The sequence below is a fragment of the Carcharodon carcharias genome, chromosome 14 (assembly GCF_017639515.1).
Source record: "Carcharodon carcharias isolate sCarCar2 chromosome 14, sCarCar2.pri, whole genome shotgun sequence".
Taxonomy (NCBI): domain Eukaryota; kingdom Metazoa; phylum Chordata; class Chondrichthyes; order Lamniformes; family Lamnidae; genus Carcharodon; species Carcharodon carcharias.
The window spans coordinates 39,376,243-39,397,552 of NC_054480.1; the positions used below are offsets into that span (position 1 = coordinate 39,376,243).

General features: G+C 42.5%; 1 protein-coding gene across 1 annotated transcript in view; it reads left to right on the forward strand.

The window, feature by feature from the left end:
* LOC121287519 (DEP domain-containing mTOR-interacting protein-like) overlaps window positions 1-19,064 on the forward strand; it is a 75,931-nt gene extending 56,867 nt beyond the window's left edge. The window contains exon 9 of the mRNA XM_041205453.1: window positions 18,827-19,064. Coding sequence (XP_041061387.1) covers window positions 18,827-18,952 — 126 coding nt within the window. The 3' untranslated portion in view covers window positions 18,953-19,064. The remainder of the gene's footprint in view (window positions 1-18,826) is intronic.
* Window positions 19,065-21,310: the final 2,246 nt, after the last annotated feature.

A 21,310-nucleotide genomic window follows, 5' to 3' on the forward strand; every position in this document is an offset into this window, starting at 1 on the left:
TTCTGCTCATGCCCGCTACGACACTTGCTGTAAACTGGAGTGGACGATTCCACCCATGGTTTCAGGTAACTCATGCTCCTGTACTAAATTTATTTTCTGTTTGTTATTTCGCCATGGTTATTTATTTCATTGAAGTTGTTAACATTGGTTAACATATTTTCGCCTTTGATTTCTTAAGTTTTGTATCTTATTGTCTCCACCTGAAGATGTCACGTTACCCGGGCTGTGGTTCTGTGGACACCAGTCATCCTCCTACACTTCACCCAAGCAGCTGTTCTTCATGCATGGGCCTCAAGAGTAATTATCTTCAAACTTTTGAGCTTCAAGGTAGCAGAGTTTACATCCAAGCACATGCACTCCCAGCAGGGAGTCACAGGATAGTGACCAGCGATGTATACAAGTATGACATTCTCAGCTCTCAAGCCTGTTCTGTTAGCTATTCTCAGCCAGGTTGAAATTTTCTCCCTGCAAAATTGCAAACCTAAGCGTGACAGAGTGTGATTCATGCCCTGCAGGCAAGAATTGTGCTTTATCCTGGTGCAGTCCCTTGAGTTCACCTAATTTTAATCCTATTGCTGAGTTCCCCATGCTATGAGTGTGACTCGTTGGGAGTTCAGCACTTGGGGTGGGAAGCTAGAGTGCTGCTGTATAATTTAAAAGGTTACTGGGGTCACCAGACTTCAATTTATTTTATACAATTGGCAAAATATTTTTCAAATAAGGTAATTTCTGTCAGTGCTGCAGGAGTGCAGAGAACCTAACTTTCCAGATAATCTGTAGAAGTGCTTCTACATAAAGTCAGGAATTATGTAAGCGGCCAAGGAATGCCAAACAGCAGCGGTAGCAGGAGATGACCACTAGGATCACTCATGCATGGTAATTCCTTACCACAAAATGTTTTAATGACCTTGCTAGTGTAGGCAATTCAATTGAAATCCTCCACATCTTCTAAGAATGACCTGAACTAAGCATTTCTTGCTGTCCCAGTCTCTGTTAATGTGTTTGAATTAATCATGATAAATGCCAAGGAAAAAGTAGATGCTTTTTACATCCCCTGGAAGTGTTCTTTCATTCACAACCTTCATGGAAACATGCTTCTAAAAGCCTTACATAGAACCAATGGTTTGGTCATGTACCACTGAACTTCCCCATTGTGGGTTGCAGGATATTTTTTTAATATTCATTCATGGGATGTAGGCATCTCTAGCTAAGCTAGTATTTATTGCCCAACCTTAATTGCCCTTGAGAAAGTGATGGTGAGTTGCCTTCTTGAATTGCTGCAGTCCATGTGTTGTAGAACACCCAGTGGGCTGTTAGGATTTGGATTTTGGCCCAGTGACTGCGAAGGAATGGCTAGGTAGTTCCAAGTCAGGATGGTGTGTGGCTTGGAATGGAATTTGCAGGTGGTGATGTTCCCATGGGTTTTCATTTAATCTGGGTTTCATTGCATCCAACGGCAATTGATATAGTTATTACTATCAGCATTTTGAATGACTATAACAGCCTGGAAAGATTGGCGACAAGTGTACAGATCTCCAACTATGATGTTCACCTGCAATGAAGAGGAAACATTGTAGATCCTGTGAATGGAAGCTGTGGAAGGTGAACACGGGAAAGTTGGAGGGTAAATGCTAATGGTATGTTTGTGATGACATTCTGCTTGTCCAATTCTACTATATTCCACTTTAACAGTCAGAAACTCTTCATGAAATATTCATGCCTTCTACTGAGTTATGTGAATCCTTTCTTCTCAAAATGGTATCTAATTTCTTCTCTTACTCTAGATGACCCCAATCAAAAACTACCACCTTCCCACTGTGTTGGGTTTGACCAGCATTTCATAGCACATACCATCACTCACTCTGTCTGTCTGGAATATATGGCAGCTCCAGAGACATCTGCAGTGGAAGCCTCCATTACAAAGATAAGGAACTATTTGCTTGTCCTCCATGGCTCACACTACTCCAATAGAGGCCTGAGATTCCAGAGTTGAAGAAGCTATCTCATCCAACCTCTAAACAAGTGGAGTTGGCTTGCAGTTAAGTACCTTACACAGTTGCATTCATCTCAATAGTATAATTCGTATCAGCCATCATTTCAACCAGCGCTTGGATTTGGCAGGTAGTTTTACACCCGGATGCTCTTCTTGCCGCTAACCTTTTCCTTTTCATCTGGCCTTGGGACCGGCACTGACATAGGCTGACTTGCTTGCGCCAGTGGCTGTGTGATGGAAATGGAAATTAAGCAACGGTTTAACTCTGGCTGGAGTAATTGGAAGAAGTGCAGTGGAATGTTGTATGACAGAAAAGTATCGCTGAAACTGAAAGGAAGAATCTATAAGACCAACCTTGCTAAATAGTGAAGAAACTTTGGTAACATCAAGAAGAGAGGAACAATGATTGGATACTAATGAGACGTAGATGCTGAGATGGATGTGTGGGCTAATGAAAAAGGAGAACATGTGGAACAAGTACATCAGGAGGGTCAGTGAAGCATTGAAGAAAGTAGCCAGGAAGAGATCAAACTGATATGGTCATGTGTTGTGAAGAGAGAGAGGAAATGTGATGAAGCGAGTCATGGAAATGGGACTGCCAGGAAGAAGGAGAAGAGGAAGGCCTAAGACCAGATGGAAAGATGCGGTGGTGAGAAACTTAAACACAGTGGGATTGGAAGATGAATGGGTGACTGACAGGAGGAGATGAAGGCTGGGATTTTCCGGGTGGAATGTCGAGGGTGGGACTTGCCGCGGGTGAGCTGGCACCCCAGCCAGAAGTCCATTGACTTGCAGCGGGACCGGAAGATCGTGGCGGCGGGTGGGTATGGAAAATCCCTAAGAAGGATGATCAACCAGTATTGAGATGACCCCAAGTAAAATGAAAGAAGAAGCTGAAAGAAGAAGTATCATTGGTATCTGCTTTCCATGAAGAGGCAAAAGTAGTGGCATGCCAGGAATGGGCATGGATACTGCTTTCTCTCAAAATAACAGCATATATGGGGCATGTACTCTCCCTTCCACTGCCTACATGTGTCCGAAAGCAAGCAGGGCATATGCAGCTGCACAAGAAATACAGCTTGTTCATATCACTTTAGCCCAAAGAGACTCCTGTAGCAAGATAGTAGTGAATTGATGTAATATTACCACTCAGAAAGCACTTAGGAGAAAAAACAGATTTGGTTCAATGGTTAATATATCATTAGACAATTGCCAGAAAAACAAGCATTCAATTGTATGCTGGTGTCATTGCAATAGAGCTGCACATTGAAAGAATGCTGATTTATGTGCTGGTGTTAACCAAGGGAATACATTAAGTGAACTAACATGACATTGTGGCTCTTTGGCTTTTTGGGAAACTTGCCATTCAGTAAAGGTAGAACTTAGAAAATCCATTTAATACTGGTATAATTCTGATTCAGCACAAATATGGCAGGAATCATATCACTACTAATGAAGCAGGAAGCTCAAGTCAGGAAATTTCCTAACTTGGCAGACCTGTCGCCATAGAAATGTCCATCACCACTATTTTCCCTCCAAGGAAGCGGAGGCAGCATCAAGTCAGGCCTGCCAACTGCAGAAGCAGGTCAAATGTGGCCGTGGAGGTGGGCAAGTGCTGATGAGGACTGGTTAGAAGGTCTGCCTTGGTTCTCTGGGGCTTCAGCCCAGTTGTTAGGCCCCCTGGCCCTCAGCCCTCACACTCCCTCATCCTCCCCACCCACTCCCCATGCCTTTTCTATGCTCCCCTTGCCCCCTCCATGCCCATTGATCCAGTATGCAATATGAACAGAAGCAATGACCAATATAATAACAGTGGCAATTTTTGAAATGATCATGAGAAAAACACCCATTCAGAAATCTGCTTTGAAAAAACTACTGCTCTCACAACCCTATAAAAATGTCAATCAGAAAGAGAGAAGCTTTCCCTCACTTCACACCTCTTAATTGTGTCCAAATAAACTTACATTGAAAAAGCAGATTAAAGAAAGAATAACTTTTTATAATCTCATAGTGATGTCAATCAATCAAAATAAACACTCCCCCTCCACCTGCCTAAATTGACCCCTGATGAGCTCATCCTTTAGTGAGACTTGGAGCTCAGCCAAGCATTCATAATGAGGCCACCTGGGAATAGTCAGACATCTGTTTCCCCAGATGGCCTCATGGGGTGCATGGAGGGGTCATGGGTAAGACCTTTTAAGCATATCTTTCAGAAGGTTCCCGAATCTGGACTAAGGTTCATGACTGCTTTGATGCACCCTGAACCACGAGTCTGCGAGAAGCTGGCCTGACTTCACAAAAATTGTGGCTGATATGAAATGCCCACCCCCACACTGGAACCAGTCAGGTTGGGAGTGCAGGGTGCAGGCTTACCACCCACACCCTTATTCTGCACCAGGAATGGGGGTTGAAATCCTGGAATCGGGCCCTGCCCACCATTTTTAAAGGCCTCCAGAGTGCACCCAACTCCACAAAAATCTGGCTTCATGCCTTAACACCAAAAATTGGGCAGTAAAATAACACAAACTCCTCCTTATCTCAGCTTCTGGAACATTGACTGTAAGGAGACTTCTAAACCTGTGAAACATCTTCAATTTAAAATGCAATGTAATGAATTTTCAAATACATTCTGTATTAAAAATGGTCAAAAATTACCAAAATATGCCCATTCCAAATTTTTACCAAATAACCACTGCTAAGAGTGCACATTCAAGGACAAAATTGGGGTTTGTCTGTGATCTTCCTTGTGGTTGAACAGCCTAAAAATTTCACAGTTTAGGTTCATGGAAAAATATTGACTACTTGGTCAGGAGTCAGAAAGGTGCAAGAGTCACAACCTTTAGTAAGAGAAAAAACTGCAGGAGAAAAGAAAACATCACCATTTTCCTCAACAGAGGAAACTGTTTTCTATCCCTTTCGTGCATGGAGTGCTAAATCTAATTGACTTAATTGTAGCAAAGAGTAAACCATGCAAACCACAAGTAGGCTTATGGTACCAGGTAATCACTTGTCCTAGCTACATGCTTATGGGCACTCCCCTCATAACCACACTAGCAAAAACGATAAGCACTATGTCAATAAGAACAAATTCAAGCAAATAAATTTTTTAAAAATCAGAAAACTTGGGAAGATGCCAATTCTTGTTGTTGTGCAATTATTGTTGTCCACTGATTAGAGAAGTGAGTGAACAACAATACTGTAACATTCTAGCATTGGAAGGCAAGTTGGGTTTGTCTCAGACCAGATTGCATTTTAATTAAGGTGGCTAAATAGTCCATAATTTGACACAACTTTGGTTCACTATGTGCTGATTAATACTGTACAACTTATAAGGATGAATTTGTGGTGACATTGGTCCGGATATTGAGGTCAGTGGTGAAGGTACTCACTACACTATTCATTACACTAACAGCTGCCTACAGACATTTCACAAGCTTTTGAGCAGTAACTTGCTTTCCCCGGATGTCCGATCCAGCCTGGTGTCCTCTGCAGATAATCTGTGGCCTGTATGAGCAGGACTCTTAAATCAATCAGATTCAGGAATCCTCACTGAGACATGCAGTCTAAACCAGGAATTATAAACTAAAACATTTAATTTACTGTAAAAGCATGCATAGAAAGGTAAATAAAGTGAGGGAAAGCAAGACAGGATTAAAATAGAGAGATAAAGGAGATATAAGAGACAGAAAGAAAATTAAAAATAATCTCCAACAATAATTAAATTTCCAAGGAATAAGATTGCACACTTATAAAGTAAAATGTTTAGTCTCAGAGAGGTTGGGTAGAATTTAACTCCCAGGGGGCGGGGGGAGGTGAGGGAGGTGTGGCTCTATTATGGAGCGAGAAGGTACAGGGTGGAGACCCCATCACCTTCTCGACTCTCCCCAGTTAAGTCCTCAACGCTACCTGCCCAAAGGCAGCCACTTAAGGGCTTCATCCTGTCACTACTGGTATTCAATCAGCAGCGGACAGGGGTCATGGCATGTAGGCAAATTGGGCCATATGAATCCTGCCAGATGTATCATGAATGCAAGGCATTATAAGGTGCTTATGTTTTGGGCTGTCTCTTTAACTCAGGATGAAATGGAGGAATGAAGAGGATACTGTGATCTGATATGTTTTTTGCCCAACAACAAGCCTGTGCAGCTTGGTTACCATGGGGACAGGAGGGATCCAGGAGAGGCTATTCAAATGTGCATACTGTAGTTCACACCTGAAAACAAAGGCAAGAGCAGCTGGCTTAACTGAGTCAGGTGTGCAGAGTCGGGAAAATTTCCAACTCCCCAAACCCAACTCGGGAGAAACTCCACCAAACCACTGGATTTTTGTTTTGGGGTGGTTGTCGAGGGCAGCGGGTGCTAACTGCAGTTGAGACCAGCCCCCAGAAACATTGAGGAGGCAGCTATAGAGGCTGATGAGTGCCGAGGCGAGCTGTTTAAAACGCCTGCCTCAGTGCCTCTGGGGCTTTGTCCCAGTCATAATAAAAACAGTAAGGCCCTCTAGCTGTCACTCTTCACACGCCCTCACCCCCCACACTCCCCAAGCCCTCTCCATGCCTACTCATGACATCTCATGCCCCACCCAGCCCTCATGGCCCCATATACCCTCCATGCTAACCTATCCACCCCCGTTGGCCCTTCATATCCTCTATGCTAACTCATTCCCCACATCCCCATGGCCCCTTATAATCCCTATGCCAATTTATGCCAACCTACACATCACCCTTTGCCATTACATCCTCCATGCCAACTCACCTAGTATCCAACATGGGCAGAACTCAGGACCCATGCGAGATTAAATAAAATGAAGTTCTAAGTATCTATTACAGACTTCACAATATTAAAAAAAAACTTTCATTGATAAAAGCCCACTCAATACATTTAAATCACTTCAAGTACTTTATCCCTTATAAAAAAAACAAACATTTGTATTCAAAGCCCTGCATCAATGATGGCTAATCTCTGTTTAAGCACTTGAAGCTGTCAATCAAACTGTGAATTTACAGGCCTCCCATTATGATAGTTGTTGTGGAATATTTTAAACCAACACCCATCACAGGGTCTTTTGTTCAAACGTCAAGTAGCCTTTATTTTTTACACTGGTGGGGAGACAATCTCTACTGGTAAACCAAGAGACTTCTCCAATGATGCAGAGCTTCAAGCAGTCTGTATACTATTCTAATTATGTTACAATCATAGTGCCGCCTACAACAGAACCGATACTATTAGAAAGACTGGAATTTAAGACATCACAACAATGACACAGGATAACCACCATCATGTCATCTGATTAAGAAATGGAGAAGGCCATTGTCAGAACCAAATGGCCCCAGACAACAGCAGCTCTTCTACTGTCTGAGGCAAATTTCAATTTCCCTGTGTTCAGCAGCTCTACCAGTGTATGTCACATGTGCAACACTATCTGACCTGACATGGTTATTGGCTCGCAGACTTACACTGCCCATGCTGCACAGTCTAATGCGGCTACTTGCCATACCCTGGGCTACTGGGAATTGCTGGGTGGAATAATAAGCTACTGACCTTATGTCCATGCCATACTCCTGCACATTACTGCATTGTAGAAGTTTCCATCCACATTGTCGTGCACGTGGAATGGCTGGGACATATTGAGCAATCTAAGGGCAGGGGCTGATGTCAGAGCAGCCTTCAACTCTCTGTAGGCCTTATCCTGTCCTGGTCCCCAATCCACCTTTCCTGTTGCCAGCCTTCCTCCCTTTATTAGTCGTTGTATTGGTCCGTGGTTGCCGCAGTCTGGTATAAAGTTTCTGTAGTAATTAAATAGTCCTAACACCTTCCTCACTATTCTGACGATCATCGGTCTTGGACTGTTTTTGATGGCGGTTTTTCTTTCTTGGGGGAGTACCTTACAACCCTAACTAATTTCATGTCCCAGGTATTTAACCTGTGGTAGTCCCAATTGTGCCTTTTGCAGATTTACTTTAAATCCTGCCTCCTTTAGGGCCTGCAAAGTGCATATTAGAGTGCCCATGTGTCCCTTTTCATCCTCTGAGGCTATCAGTATATCATCTACATGTTGTAGAAGTGCACTTTGATACTTTGCCAAATCCACTCCTTCCAGTGCTTGACTCGTTACACTATGGAACATATTAGGGCTGCTATGGAATCCTTGTGGGACACTGGTCCAAGTGCATTGTTTCCCTTGTACCATCAATGCAAATTTTTCTTGTGACTCACCATCCAATGGTATGGACCAGAACCCACTGGTAATGTTCAAGACTGTGAACACTCTGTGTTCAGGTTTTAATCCATTAAATATTGTGGAGGGACTTGCCACTATGGAGTGTTTACTAAGGGCTGTATTGTTGACTGTCAGTCGATATGATCTATCCAGTTTCTTTGCAGGCCCTATAAGGGAATTAGTGGTCAGTATGGTTTCTGTCAACACCGCTTGCTCTACTAGATCTGCCACTATATTCTGCATGGCTTCCCTTCCCTCTGGTTTTATTGGGCATTGTCTATGGACTTGGTCTTCCGGACCCGTTATCTTAATCGGTTCCGTCCTTACCATCCAGAGCCTTGTTTAGATTCTGCTCAAACCCCTTCTATCGCCTCACACAGTGGTCCCCACTTGCTGTCCTTGCTCTAATCCTGGCTTAGGGCCTTTGTGCTGGATATTTGTACCATGTATTGGGCGCCTGGACTTTGCATCCTTTCCCCTAGGTCTCTCAATATTATTCTCTTGTATTTAACAACATCTATTAACAAGTTTAGTTCACTCAGTATATCTCTTACTAAGATTGTCCCTTCAGGGTTTTCACATACCCATACTTGTACCGGGGAATATTATACCCCCATTTCCAATAATTGTGTCTCACTTTTATAAGCCCTAACCTGTTTTCCCCCCACTCCCTGTATTAATATTAAATGTTTGGTGAGAGGAAGTTTCAAGTTTGTTATGGACACCGAGGCCCCTCTATCTATTAGCACCTCACACTGCCGGCCCCCTAACAGCGCTGCTAAATATATTCGGAGGTCATGGTCCTCTCTGGCGGCCACTGCTGCCTATTGTTTCTGACTCGGGGTTTTAATTTTCTTGATCAGTTGGTTTTTGTTCATGTCCTCCATACTGGATGTTTGTCCAGTTGGAGGAACCAATTGTTGTTTGGGGTCCTATCCTGCTTTGTCTCCACCGGCTGACCAACAGCCCTTGGCCTCTTGGCCAGGCTTGTTACAGTTCCTACACTTTTGCCTATTGCCCTTTTTTGGCATATGGCCCTCATTGCGCCTATGTCCTGGACGGTTGCAATTATAGCAACCGTCACCTTTTCCTCCTGTTTTTACCACGGCTGCCACTGACTCTGCTGCGGCTAGTTTAGCCATCTGTTAATTGTCTATGCCCGTAGCCCATCTAACTAAGGAGTTGTAACCCTGCATCGCGACTAGTCCCGTCCATATTACATCCTGATGTGTTCTGCTCAGTCTGTCTTTAAACATTTTTAAGAATACTGCATCGTTCTTTGCTGGGTCTTGTACGCCTGAGGGTACTATATAGGACGTGCACTTTATCTCCCCATTGACATGTGCTGATTCCCTTTTATTGTGTGTTACTCCCATTATTATATCCCAATTCACTGGCACAGCTCCCAGTGTGGTAGTCACTGCTATTTTAAAATGATCAAACGCTATCTGAGACTCTTGGTCTCAGGCATTTTAGTACGTATTAGACCAGCTATGCCCTGATTATGTAATTGGTGGGTTATCCACATTTCTCTCAATTTGTCCCAAAAGAGTTCATTGCTCTGACGGGGGGTGGAGTTGGGGGGGGGGGAGGTCAGTTTTGGCAACATTTCCAATAACTTGATTTTGTCACTTGGGTAAAACAGGACATATATTGTTCTAAATCCGACCGGTCCCGGTTGGCCTTGGGCATCCCGGGGTCTGGGCACAACTTCTACTTTGATTAGTGCTACTCCAACGGCAGCCGTCATATGATGAAGGTGGATATTTTCCTTCTTTGTCTTTTTCATAATTATACGCCTCACTGTTTATATCTGGACCTTTGGTCCCATATTGTGGGGCTGTTGGTGGTACTGGGTAAATGTTAGCTACAGCAGATGTGTTTCTGCACCTTTTGTTCAGATCCCAGTATGCCCTGACTATTAACAAAGCGACCTTTTCTTCCAAATTTCTTTCCTTTTTTCCACCTTGCCTGTTGTTTCCCAATCGGGTCATCTGGATTCTACCCCCTCCTCTCTCATTTTTCGTATGAGTTTCGGATTATTTTCTCCTAGATATCTAGTTAACCATCCCTCCAGGCCCCACTCGAGTTCTAACTTCTTTTCCAAGGCCATTGTTGGTTTGGGTTATTTGTTGTCAGTGGTACGCCTCGACTTCACTTCCTCCGGAAGTGAGCACGTTACTTGCAACCATTACCGAGTATCTTATACACGTTTCACCCAAACCCTTACCCATTGATTGAGGTTTGATTCAGACCATTAAGTTCTCTTGGACTCAGGGCAGTGGATCGTGGGCGGTTTTGGCTTTGCCCTAACTACGCATGGTAATTTAAAAGGTACTCACGTGGTGGCTCGGCTGTCACTCGCCCATTTCTCTCGTCCTCAGTGGGATCCCACCCTCGTCGCCAATTTGTTGTGGACTATTTTAAACCAACACTTAACACAGGGTCTTTCATTCAAACATCAAGCAGCCTTTATTTTTTACACCGGTGGGGAGAGAATCTCTACTGGTAAACCAAGAGACTTCTCCAACGATACAATTTCAGGCAGCTTATATACTATTCTAATTGTGATACAATCACAGTGCCGCCTACAACAGAACTGATACTATTAAAAAGACTGGAATTTCGGACATCACAACAATGACACAGGATAACCACCATCATGTAATCAAATTAAGAAATGGAGGAGGCCATTTTCAGAACCAAATGGCCCCAAACAATGACCATTCACCCATGTCAAGGAAGGAGAGAAATCTCTTACAAAAAGATCAACTTTGGAGCCAGGGACAGCTCATCTTGGTAGGATCCATTGTTTTCAGTTGTGGAAATAACATCAGCACTGAGTAGGTCTGTCCAGAACAGACTTGCTGGATCAAAGTGGGTGCTAAGCACCAGTGATCCAGCAAGCTGTTCTCAGGAGATGTATTTGTGATATTGTTTACTGAAACAAAATGTGTGACATCTGCAATAAAGTTGCTTTTGCAACTAATAAGCTTAGCGTTCAAGAATCATTTTAACCCCATAATTGCTCAAAAGCCCCACTTCAATAATGATAGTTTGTAGAAGCAATTAGCAGCTCCAAATCACTGGAGTGGACCTTACTGCTGGTAATTGGTTTGGAAGCTCCCCGAAAACTGAGGGAAGTGCCTTTTGGCGGCCATTCGACATTACGACTCAGCGAAGTGGGGAGACATGACCTTTTGGAAACAAAAACAGAAATACCTGGAAAAACTCAGCAGGTCTGGCAGCATTGGCGGAGAAGAACAAAGTTGACGTTTCGAGTCCTCATGACCCTTCAACAGAACTAAGTAAAAATAGGAGAAGGGTGAAATATAAGCTGGTTTAAGGTGGGGGGGTGGGGGGGAGAGAAGTGGGGGGGGGTGGGTGGGGGTGGTTGTAGGGACAAGCAAGCAGTGATAGGAGCGGATAATCAAAAGATGTCACAGACAAAAGAACAAAGAGGTGTTGAAGGTGGTGATCTTATCTAAAAGAATGTGAAACACCTTGTCAAATACCAGGAGAGAAATGGAAAACAATGAAGGTGAACAAGGCAAAAGAGAGATATGGAAATCCTGTCGGAGAGAAGAGCAATACTTCTTCAAGGTAGGCATTTCTTGAAGAGAAGTGGCAGTTAATTAAACACAGAGATAAAAACAAAAAACTGCGGATGGTGGAAATCCAAAACAAAAACAGAAATACCTGGAAAAACTCAGCAGGTCTGGCAGCATCGGTGGAGAAGAAAGGAGTTGACGTTTCGAGTCCTCATGACCCTTCAACAGAAGTAAGTAAAAATAGGAGAGGGGTGAAGTATAAGCTGGTTTAAGGTATTATGACCTATTGGAAGTTGGGAGCGATTGTGGGCTGTGTCCTTTAAAGACTGTAATCCTGAGGAAAGCCTACTGTAATATACAGAATGCTACATGGTGTTATCAATTGCATTAAGACAGTAATAAGGGTTATCCTTTCAGTAGCTCAGAGTATTGGTTGCCTACTAAGTAATGTTTATTGCTTTTAATTTATTACAGTGAAAGTCTTAAAACTTGAAATCTTGTCATGCAATTCCTTTAAGTCGGTCACCACAAATTCAAGTATCTTTTAAAAAAAATAATCAATCTCTATGGCGATCATAACAGATATGCCTGCAGCCACCAGCAGCAAGGGAGTGACCAACAGGAATCCACATCCTTGACTGGCCCCTGCAATCCTGCTCCACTCACCTTCATCCTGGGCTTCCAGGGACAATTTTCATCCTCAGGCTTCCAGCAAAGGCACTGTTCCTGATGGCACTGCCAGTCCTGGCGAGCTGCCAGACTCTGGCCAATGGCTCTCTGAGTGGGAATTCGCCCCATGGGGGAATTTTCCCCTGGTGAAGCTGGGACCTTCAATGGCAGCCAGTGGACTGCCTAATTGTGATTTAACCCTGTCAGGTCTCCCAGAACTGGCTGAGGCAGGGTTGCCATTTGCTTTCCAGCCTGTTCGCAGGCCCACCACCGTGACCTTTAAATTCTGCCTGTTGTTTTTCAGTGATACAAGATTTATAAATGCACAGTTAAGAATTCACCTCCTCTTTACTAAAACAAAAACAGAATTACCTGGAAAAACTCAGCAGGTCTGGCAGCATCGGCGGAGAAGAAAAGAGTTGACGTTTCGAGTCCTCATGACCCTTCGACAGAACTTGAGTTCGAGTCCAGGAAAGACTTTACTACATGAGCCTTGACTTTTCCAGGCATGTTTAGTGAATAAGTGCTGCAGCTTCGCACCCTTACGTTGACTTCAATGCTGAGTCTATCAGTGAGGTAACAGTGTGGTGCAGCTTGTGGAGGAGCAATACAAACTGGGCAGTAACTTCCAGATTTCCACTTTTAACTGTGCATGTGTGGATGCTTCAAGTTGCTTTTTGATTTGCTCCATAGTAACATTGAGGCTGATAGCCTCACTGTTACTCTTAATGCAGAATCCGGGCATTTAAGACTTTTAACTATAACATTTAAATCAGGATTTGAAAGGACTAAAATCTGACAGCATTTCTTATTGAGGATAAAATGATGAGTAAAACAATAAAAACAAGCATACAATTTCTAGGAGTCATGAAATATTTCAGAAGCAGTGCTTGCTACTGCTTTATTCAGTGGGCTTTGACTGTTGCACTTTTCAGAATAGTGCCAGAGGCAAACCTGATTCAGTCTAGTGTTAACTGGAGAAAGCTAGATTCACACCTCAAGCAATGACAAATAAAATGTAACCATTATTTTACTGCCAGGCTTCAGGCATTGAGCTTTAAACGAGATAGGTACTCTGGCTTAATCTACGATGAGTCAAATAGGAAATGATATTCTCGTATATGTTTATTGTATTGCAGTTTAATCACATTTTTAGAATAAAATCTACTTCTCTCTAGTCATTGAACAAGTAGTGTTCTCCTTTGCCCCCATCAGCTATTCAAAGACTGGACTTAATTTTCAAAGACTAAAGTATTTATTTAAAAACACCCAAAATGAAATAATAATGTAAATGTCTAATGTTTCAATTACTGCAAATCTCTCTATATGCCCATAAATTGCAACTTCAGGTAGTTCACATTGTGTAACCAAATTATGTAGAACCGTTGATATTGAATTGAATACTTTGAGGAGAAGCAGATTTTGTTTTCACCCTCATCAGGTTAACTCTTGTCTCCTTTTGCCAGATCAGAGGACAAAGTACAACAGAACCAAATTTGTTGATGACACAAAGGAATGAAAGTTGTGAGTGGTATGCAAAGAGTGCAAAGGGATATCGATATGTTAAGCAAGTGGGCAAAAAACTTGGCAGATGGGAGTATCTGGTGGGAAAATGTGAGCTTGTCCACTTTGGCAGGAAGAATAGAAAAGCAGAATATTATTTAAATGGATGAAGGCTACAGAATGCAGAGGTACAGAGGGATCTGGGTGTCCTTGTACATGAATCACTAGAAATTAGCATGTGGGTACAGCTAGTAATTAGGAGGCAAATAGAATGTTGATTTTCATTGCAAGGGGATAAAGGATAAAAGTAGAGAAGTCTTTCTGGAAATGTAGAGGGCATTGGTGAGACCGCAACTAGAGCACTGTTCCTTACTTAAGGAAGGATATACTTGCATTGGAAGCAGTTCAGAGAAGGTTCACTAGGCTGATTCCTGGATGAAGGGGTTGCCCTATGAGGAAAAATTGGACCGGTTGGTCCTATACTCATTGGAACTTAGAAGAAAGAGAGGTGATCTTATTAAAACACAAGATTCTGAGAGGGCTTGGCAGGGTAGATGTTGAGAAAATGTTTCCTCTCAACAGGGAGTCCAGAACTAGGCTACACAGTTTAAAAATAAGGGGCCTTCCACTTAAGATGGAGATGAGGAGAAATTTCTTCTCTTGGAGAGTCATTGGCCTTTGGAATTCTCTTCCCCAAAAAGCACTGGAGGCTAGATCATTGAATATATTCAAGACTCAGCTAGACAGATTTTTGATTGACAAGGGAATCAAGGGTGATGGGGACAGGCAGGAAAGTGGAGTTAAGGCCACATCAGATCAGCCATAATCTTATTGAATCGCAGAGCAGACTTAATGGACCGAATGGCCTACTCTTGGTCTTAAGATCTTAAGAAAGTCACCAGTAAGATTATGACGGAAATTTATACTTCTGTAAGCGAAAAGAAACACGTTCATCATTTTGTACACTGTGAAAAGTCAGCACAAAAGGAGACAATTTGGGCATCACGCCACTACTAGCTGCCCTTCATAGCTATCTGGTCTAATCCAAAGACTTTCCCTCTGCCCTTTAATACGGTTCTTCAGCTTTCCATCTAATTCCCTCTTAAATGCTGTGCTTGACTCAGCTTCCATTATAACTTATAATGATGCATTTCATGTTTGTATGACCCACGTCGTGGAAATCCATTGATGGGCAGCACACAGTAATATCTGTAATATTGAGAATATTGTGTTTTATTTAAAAAGTATCATAATATTTTTTGCAACCCACTGATCCCACCCCTGATCTTCGCTTAACTTCCAAAGAAAACTTGAGTAATAAATAATCCGTGTCAGTACACATTTTGCATCCATGACTCTGTTGCTCCACCTGCTGTGTGAGTGTATTACTGCTGGGTTTCAGTTACTTTACACAATAGTTTGCATTCGGGATTCAATTATTTTCATATGTCTACAAATTTCAACTTCGAGGTTCTTGTGTATGACGTTAACATGTGAGGCCTCCTGAACAGCAGACTGGTGGGCGACATCAGCGAAAGGCCCCTTTATTGGGACTGCTGCATTGTTCCACGGATCCTGCATCACTGACCAACAGGATGACGCTGGGACTTTTTAACATAAAGTCAGAATTTCCTGAAAACGGTGATGCTATTATGGTGCAGAGATTCCAGGATTAATGGTATGAATGACTTATACCACGATTTATTATGCACCACAATTTCCTGGGACTTTTGCGCTGCTTCACGGAGATGTTTGCCGAAGAGGTTATGGTTGCTCCACCCTCCCATCAAGATCAAAGACAATCTCAAATTCCCTGAATTAAGGCTACTTTAATTGCCGCTGCCATAGAACTGGTTGGTGCTGCTGGGTTACAGGAATCTGCTAGCAGGTTACAGAATGGCACTGCTGGGCTCGGGATTAGCATAATGTTCAATCATTCAGCAGGCTACCTATACCAAAGATAACTATTTAATATATTGATATCTTTATCATAATCTAAAGCAGGCACAGGTGCACACCAGTTTTATCATTAAACTGAGGAATGGCCTTATTTGCAATAAACTTAAAGTCTAATGTCTCAATTCTAAAGGAACCCTTGAGGGTACAATTTTTACAGCACTTCTAGGAACTTCATTTTAATCTTATACCTCAGTATAAAAGCAACTATTTTGACAAACAGGCATTTTACCCCAACTGATATTATCTTTACATTAACATTTATTGAGTTTGTGCGCTAAGTGTGGATTGCAACCAGCAATAAAATATGGCTAGAGATTACACAGCTGAGGTGACAACCATATACAAGGGTCCCAATTTATATATTTCTAAAATGTAGGCTTGTGTTTGTTCTTCTTCATTAATGAATAATCAATTTAACTCAAAAGTATAGTTCAAACATAGTATTTTAAAGTATGACTATGTTGGAATGTAAGGACAAAACAAAATACATTAAGTTAGAAGTGTATCCCAAAACAAAGCACAACAAAGTTCCAATCCTTGCCCATATGCAGCAAGACCTAGACAACGTTCAGGCTTGGGCTGATAAATGGCAAATAACATTTGTGTCTCACAAGTGCCGTCTCCAACAAGAGAGAATCCAATCATCTCCCCATGACCTTCAATTACATTACCATTGCTGAATCCCCCACTGGGGTTAGCATTGACCAGAAACTGAACTAGATCAGCTAAATAAATACTGTGGCTAGAAGAGCAGGTCAGAGGCTAGGAATTCTATGGCACTCTAACACTCAAGAAGCTCAGCACCATCCAGGACAAAGTAGCCTGCTTAATTAGCACTCCATCCACCACCTTCAACATTCATTCCCTCCACCACTGATGCACAGTGGCAGCAGTGTGTACCATCTACATGATGCACTGCAGCAACTGACCAAGACTCCCTCAACAGTACCTTCCAAACTTGCGACCTCTACCACCTAGAAGGACAAGAACAGCATATCCATGGGAACACCACCACCTGAAAGTTCCCTTCCAAGCCACGCACCATCCTGATTTGGAACTATATCGCCATTCCTTCACTATTGCTGGGTCAAAATCCTGGAATCTCTAATAACCTCATGTGTGTGTACCTACACCACATGGTCTGCAGTGGTTCCAGAAGGCAGCTCACCACCACTGCGACAAGGGTATTTGACAATGGGCAATAAAAATGCTGACCTAGACAACAGTGCCATGTCCTGTGAAGGAATTAAAAAAATCTAAATCAGCTGGACATATGTCTCCTGGAACTCCTTCCCCAAATTTAGCAAATAAGAATCATTAGATCAAAACTATCAGTTTATAATCCTCGTAACAATTATTGTAGTAGAGGATAGAGTATAATTCAGGAAGTTAAAGGTGCACATAATAAGGATAATGCAGTAATCAAGGGCACTTTAATCTTCATATTGGCTGGGAAAATCAAATTTTCAGTAATAGTGTAAGAGGATAAGTTCATGGAATGAACTAATCTAAAGATTATTTCAGTATTCTGAGGAGTGGGGGGTCATTTTGGAAGGAAGAATAGTTCACGGCATCTCAGAGAAGTCGTGAACCAGAGTCTGATTTTGGGAACCTTTTGACAGGTAAGTTTAAAAGGTCTAACCCATACCCTCTCATATCCCCATGCCCCCGCCATGCCCCCTTGAACACATGCCCCTCCATGCTCACTCACCCAGTATGCACTATGTACAGAACCAATGAGCTAGGTGATTAAAGATTGCCAGACATCTGTTTCTTCAGATGCCCTCATTATGAATGCTTAGCTGAACTCCAAGACTCACTAATGGATTAGCTTAGCAGCGGTTTGTTTACATAGGTAGAAAGGAGTGTTTGCTTTGACCTATTGACATCTTTATGGGTTTATAATAACTTATTCTTTCTTTGATCTATTCTTTCAATACCTATGTTTATTTGAACAAAATTAAGAGCTATGAAGTGAGGTAAAACTCCTGTTATTGACACTTTGAATGGCTTTGTCTGGGTGACACAGAAGTCTTTTTTTTCCTCTCTCTGGGTAGGATTTTCCTGTGGCCTTTGAGATTGCAATGTTTGGACCAAATGGGGGTCCTGAGCCTGCGTCTGTTGGGAGCCAGACCAACAGAGCTATTTTTCTGCAGATGGGCTTCAAGTTGGCCACCTCCATGTTCATCCTATTAAGAATGGCAGGTGGACTTCCAGTGCTGTTGGTCCAATGCTGCTGGCCCCAACCTGCGCAGAGAGGCCACATCCATGGAACTGGCAGTCATCTCACCCAATGTGGGGGTGGGGGTGTGGTGTGGTCACTCCTCCACTGGCAAATTATCTGTGGGCCATCCATGTCACCCTTAATTAGGGCCTTAATTATTTAAATTGGCTGCCCCCCTCTGTGGTGTGGACAGCCTATCCACATCCCTCCCCGTGCCTGGGAAAGTTCCTTGGCAGTGGGAATGCATTGCAGAGCTTCCTGACCTGCTGCTCCACTATTTTCTGGGCTCCCCCATCTCCAGGCACACCACTGTGGAACCAGGAAAACTCAGCGCTTTATTTCTCTTTCTGTACCTGCTTTGACATTGAATTCACCATTCTAACTTACTGTCCCTTGCACTGTTCATTGCACAATCCTGCAATCTGATTGTTTAAGGAGATACACAATTACTCACCCTGCTCACTCCGATCTAGATTCCTTGTAGACAACACTGCAGCTTTTCCATCTCGCATGTTCAGCAACTTGTGGGCACCGTTCATAGGCATGCCACAACCATTTTTGGGCCAATGTGTGGGTTCAGTTGCAAGTAGGTTGAGTGAAGGGAGGGGTTGGGAATAGCTCAGTACTGCAGTGTGAAAGTTGTCATGCAGTGTATATTTTACATTTATATGTGCACATTTTTAAAATGTATTTTCTGTTTTCTATCAGGTCAGACAGTTTGTTGTTTCTGTGAACAGCAGGCATGTAATGCATTTGGACTACAAAGCAGTTAGCAACATTATCATGACTGGACCCCGCACACTAGTGATGGAAGTTATGGAAGCAATTGAATGATGAAGATGATGTTTGATCAAAAAGCTGGTTGATTTTCACATCTATCCTCAGAAAGCAAAATGGTTTCAAATACTATAGCCTAGAAATCATTATTGATAAATATAGTAGACAAAGGCTTAAGCATTTGCATGATATTTCTCAATGATATTAAATGTCATACAAATGTGTGAAATATTTGTCGACTAATAACACCAACAGCAATTTCTAAGCCAATATTCACTTGCTGGAAAACTGTTCACACACATTTTATCTGTTTTTATTGTTTATTTATGATTTTTTTCTTTGCTTACCTCTTCTTGCTCCAGACAACTGCAGGTTATACTGACATATTTTGTTCATAGGGCTTACCAACTTCCTTCACATGGGAGGAACTAGATTTGCAACTCTTACAGATCCAATTAAACCTCTTCATATAATTTTATGCTACTTTAGTAGCCCATCATGTAATCTTTGTTGGAATGTGACACTTTAAAAAATAAAATAACCTCCCACTGAAAGAAGGCTGGAGCCAGGCCAGATCGGAAGCACCAAGGTCACTCTTCCCTACTAAAATGAAAAGCTGGCTCTAGTCCAAGTTTCCATGTTACCATTGAAAACAATCCATGCTTATCTGAACATAGAATTAGCAGAATTGGGTTTTAACTAGTTTCTTCCATAACTAGTCCTTTCTCGTCCCTTCACAGAACACTCACTCTGTACTACATCAGTGTTTCCATTGTCCATCTCAACTATCCTAAAAAAGTAGTAATAAAGGCATGATGTTATGTGTGCCACTCTGTTTCCCTGTTTAATGATATAAAACAACTGGTCAGAGGCAGCTTATACGTTTTTATAAAAAGTTCTCTTCACTGACATAAAATTCTGCTCCAAGGCCCTGAGTTTCATCCCAATTCATTCATTAGAAGGAAATTCATGCTGTCACCAAAGACATTTCACACGGTACAACTGCTCTCAGGCTACATTTATTCAGTAATTTGAAGTGCAGTTGTAAAGGAAGACTGACTGACTGGTGGTAAGATATCATCATTTAGAATATTTTAGGGTTAGGCAATGTTATAATGAATCATTTTGTCTTTAATGAGTGAGATAAGTGCCAAATTATGGCAGATTTTGTGCTGTGTGCTACATGAAACTGCCCAAACGCTTATGACCTTTAACAGATGTTGGAAAAGGGAGAATTTCAACCTGTTAATCTAAACTGCATTCAGACTAGATTATCATGGGGGAAATGTAAAGGGAAATATTTCAATCTGGTCCAAGCCAATTATAAAGGCAGGAAATATTGGAAACACAGCAGGTCAGGCAGCATCTATGACTATGAATCGGGGGTGGTTGGGTGGTCGGGGTGGGTTGTAGAGGAGGCCAGGAGAGTAGTCGGTTGTGGAGAGGGGTTGGGTGAGGTTGTGATCCATTGAGGTATTGGGGTGGGGTGGGGTTTGTACCAACGGAAGTTGAAACTTCCCGGGCAATTCCCATGCAGTCCTTGCATGGGGATTCCAGGAGGTCCCCCAGCACATCTTCCAGGGGTGTAACCCTCTGGCAGAAGATCTTGGCAAATGCTTCTTGCCTCCCCAGTCTCTTCCACTCTTGCCTCCAACAACAAGTGTGAGAAGTTCATGAACTTTATTGTCACTAAGATCAAAACCATCCAATCAGTTGCCTCCTTCCCTTCAACCAGGCCACTGGGCCAGAACATCCTCTAAAGTTCACCACTGACCAAGCCCTGAAATTGCATCTTTCTCTAGTTCCTCTCCTATCTCCCCTCATGTCCTCTCCAAGCTCATCCTGTCCATTAGGTGCATCTCCTTCTCCCTTGACCTCATTCCCACTAAACTGCTGACCGCCCAACATCCCTTCCTGGTCCCATGTTCACTGATATGATTAATGGTTCTCTTTCTTCAAGTGTTGTCCCTCATTCCTTTAAATCTGCCATCATTGGCTCTCTCAAAAAAAATCAACCCATGACCTTTATGTGCTTGCAAATTACTGCCCCATCTCCAACCTCCCTTTTCTCCAAAATCTTTGAACATGTGTTGAACATGTCTTTGAACCTTCCAGATCTGTGCCCATCTTTCCTGGAACTTTATGTTTGAATCCCTAGAGTATGCATCCCTTCAATCAAGTTTCTGCCCATGCCACAGTTCTAATCAAAGTCTCATGGCTCCCTGTGTGACTATGATAAAGGTGAACTATTCCTCCTCATCCTTATCTACCTGTCTGCAGCCTTTGACACATTTGACCACACAATCTTCCTCCAATATCTCTACATTATTATCCAGCTGGGTTGAATGCTCTCACCTGGTTCCATTCTTATTTATTTAATCATGGCCAGAGTATCACTTGCAATAGCTTCTCTTC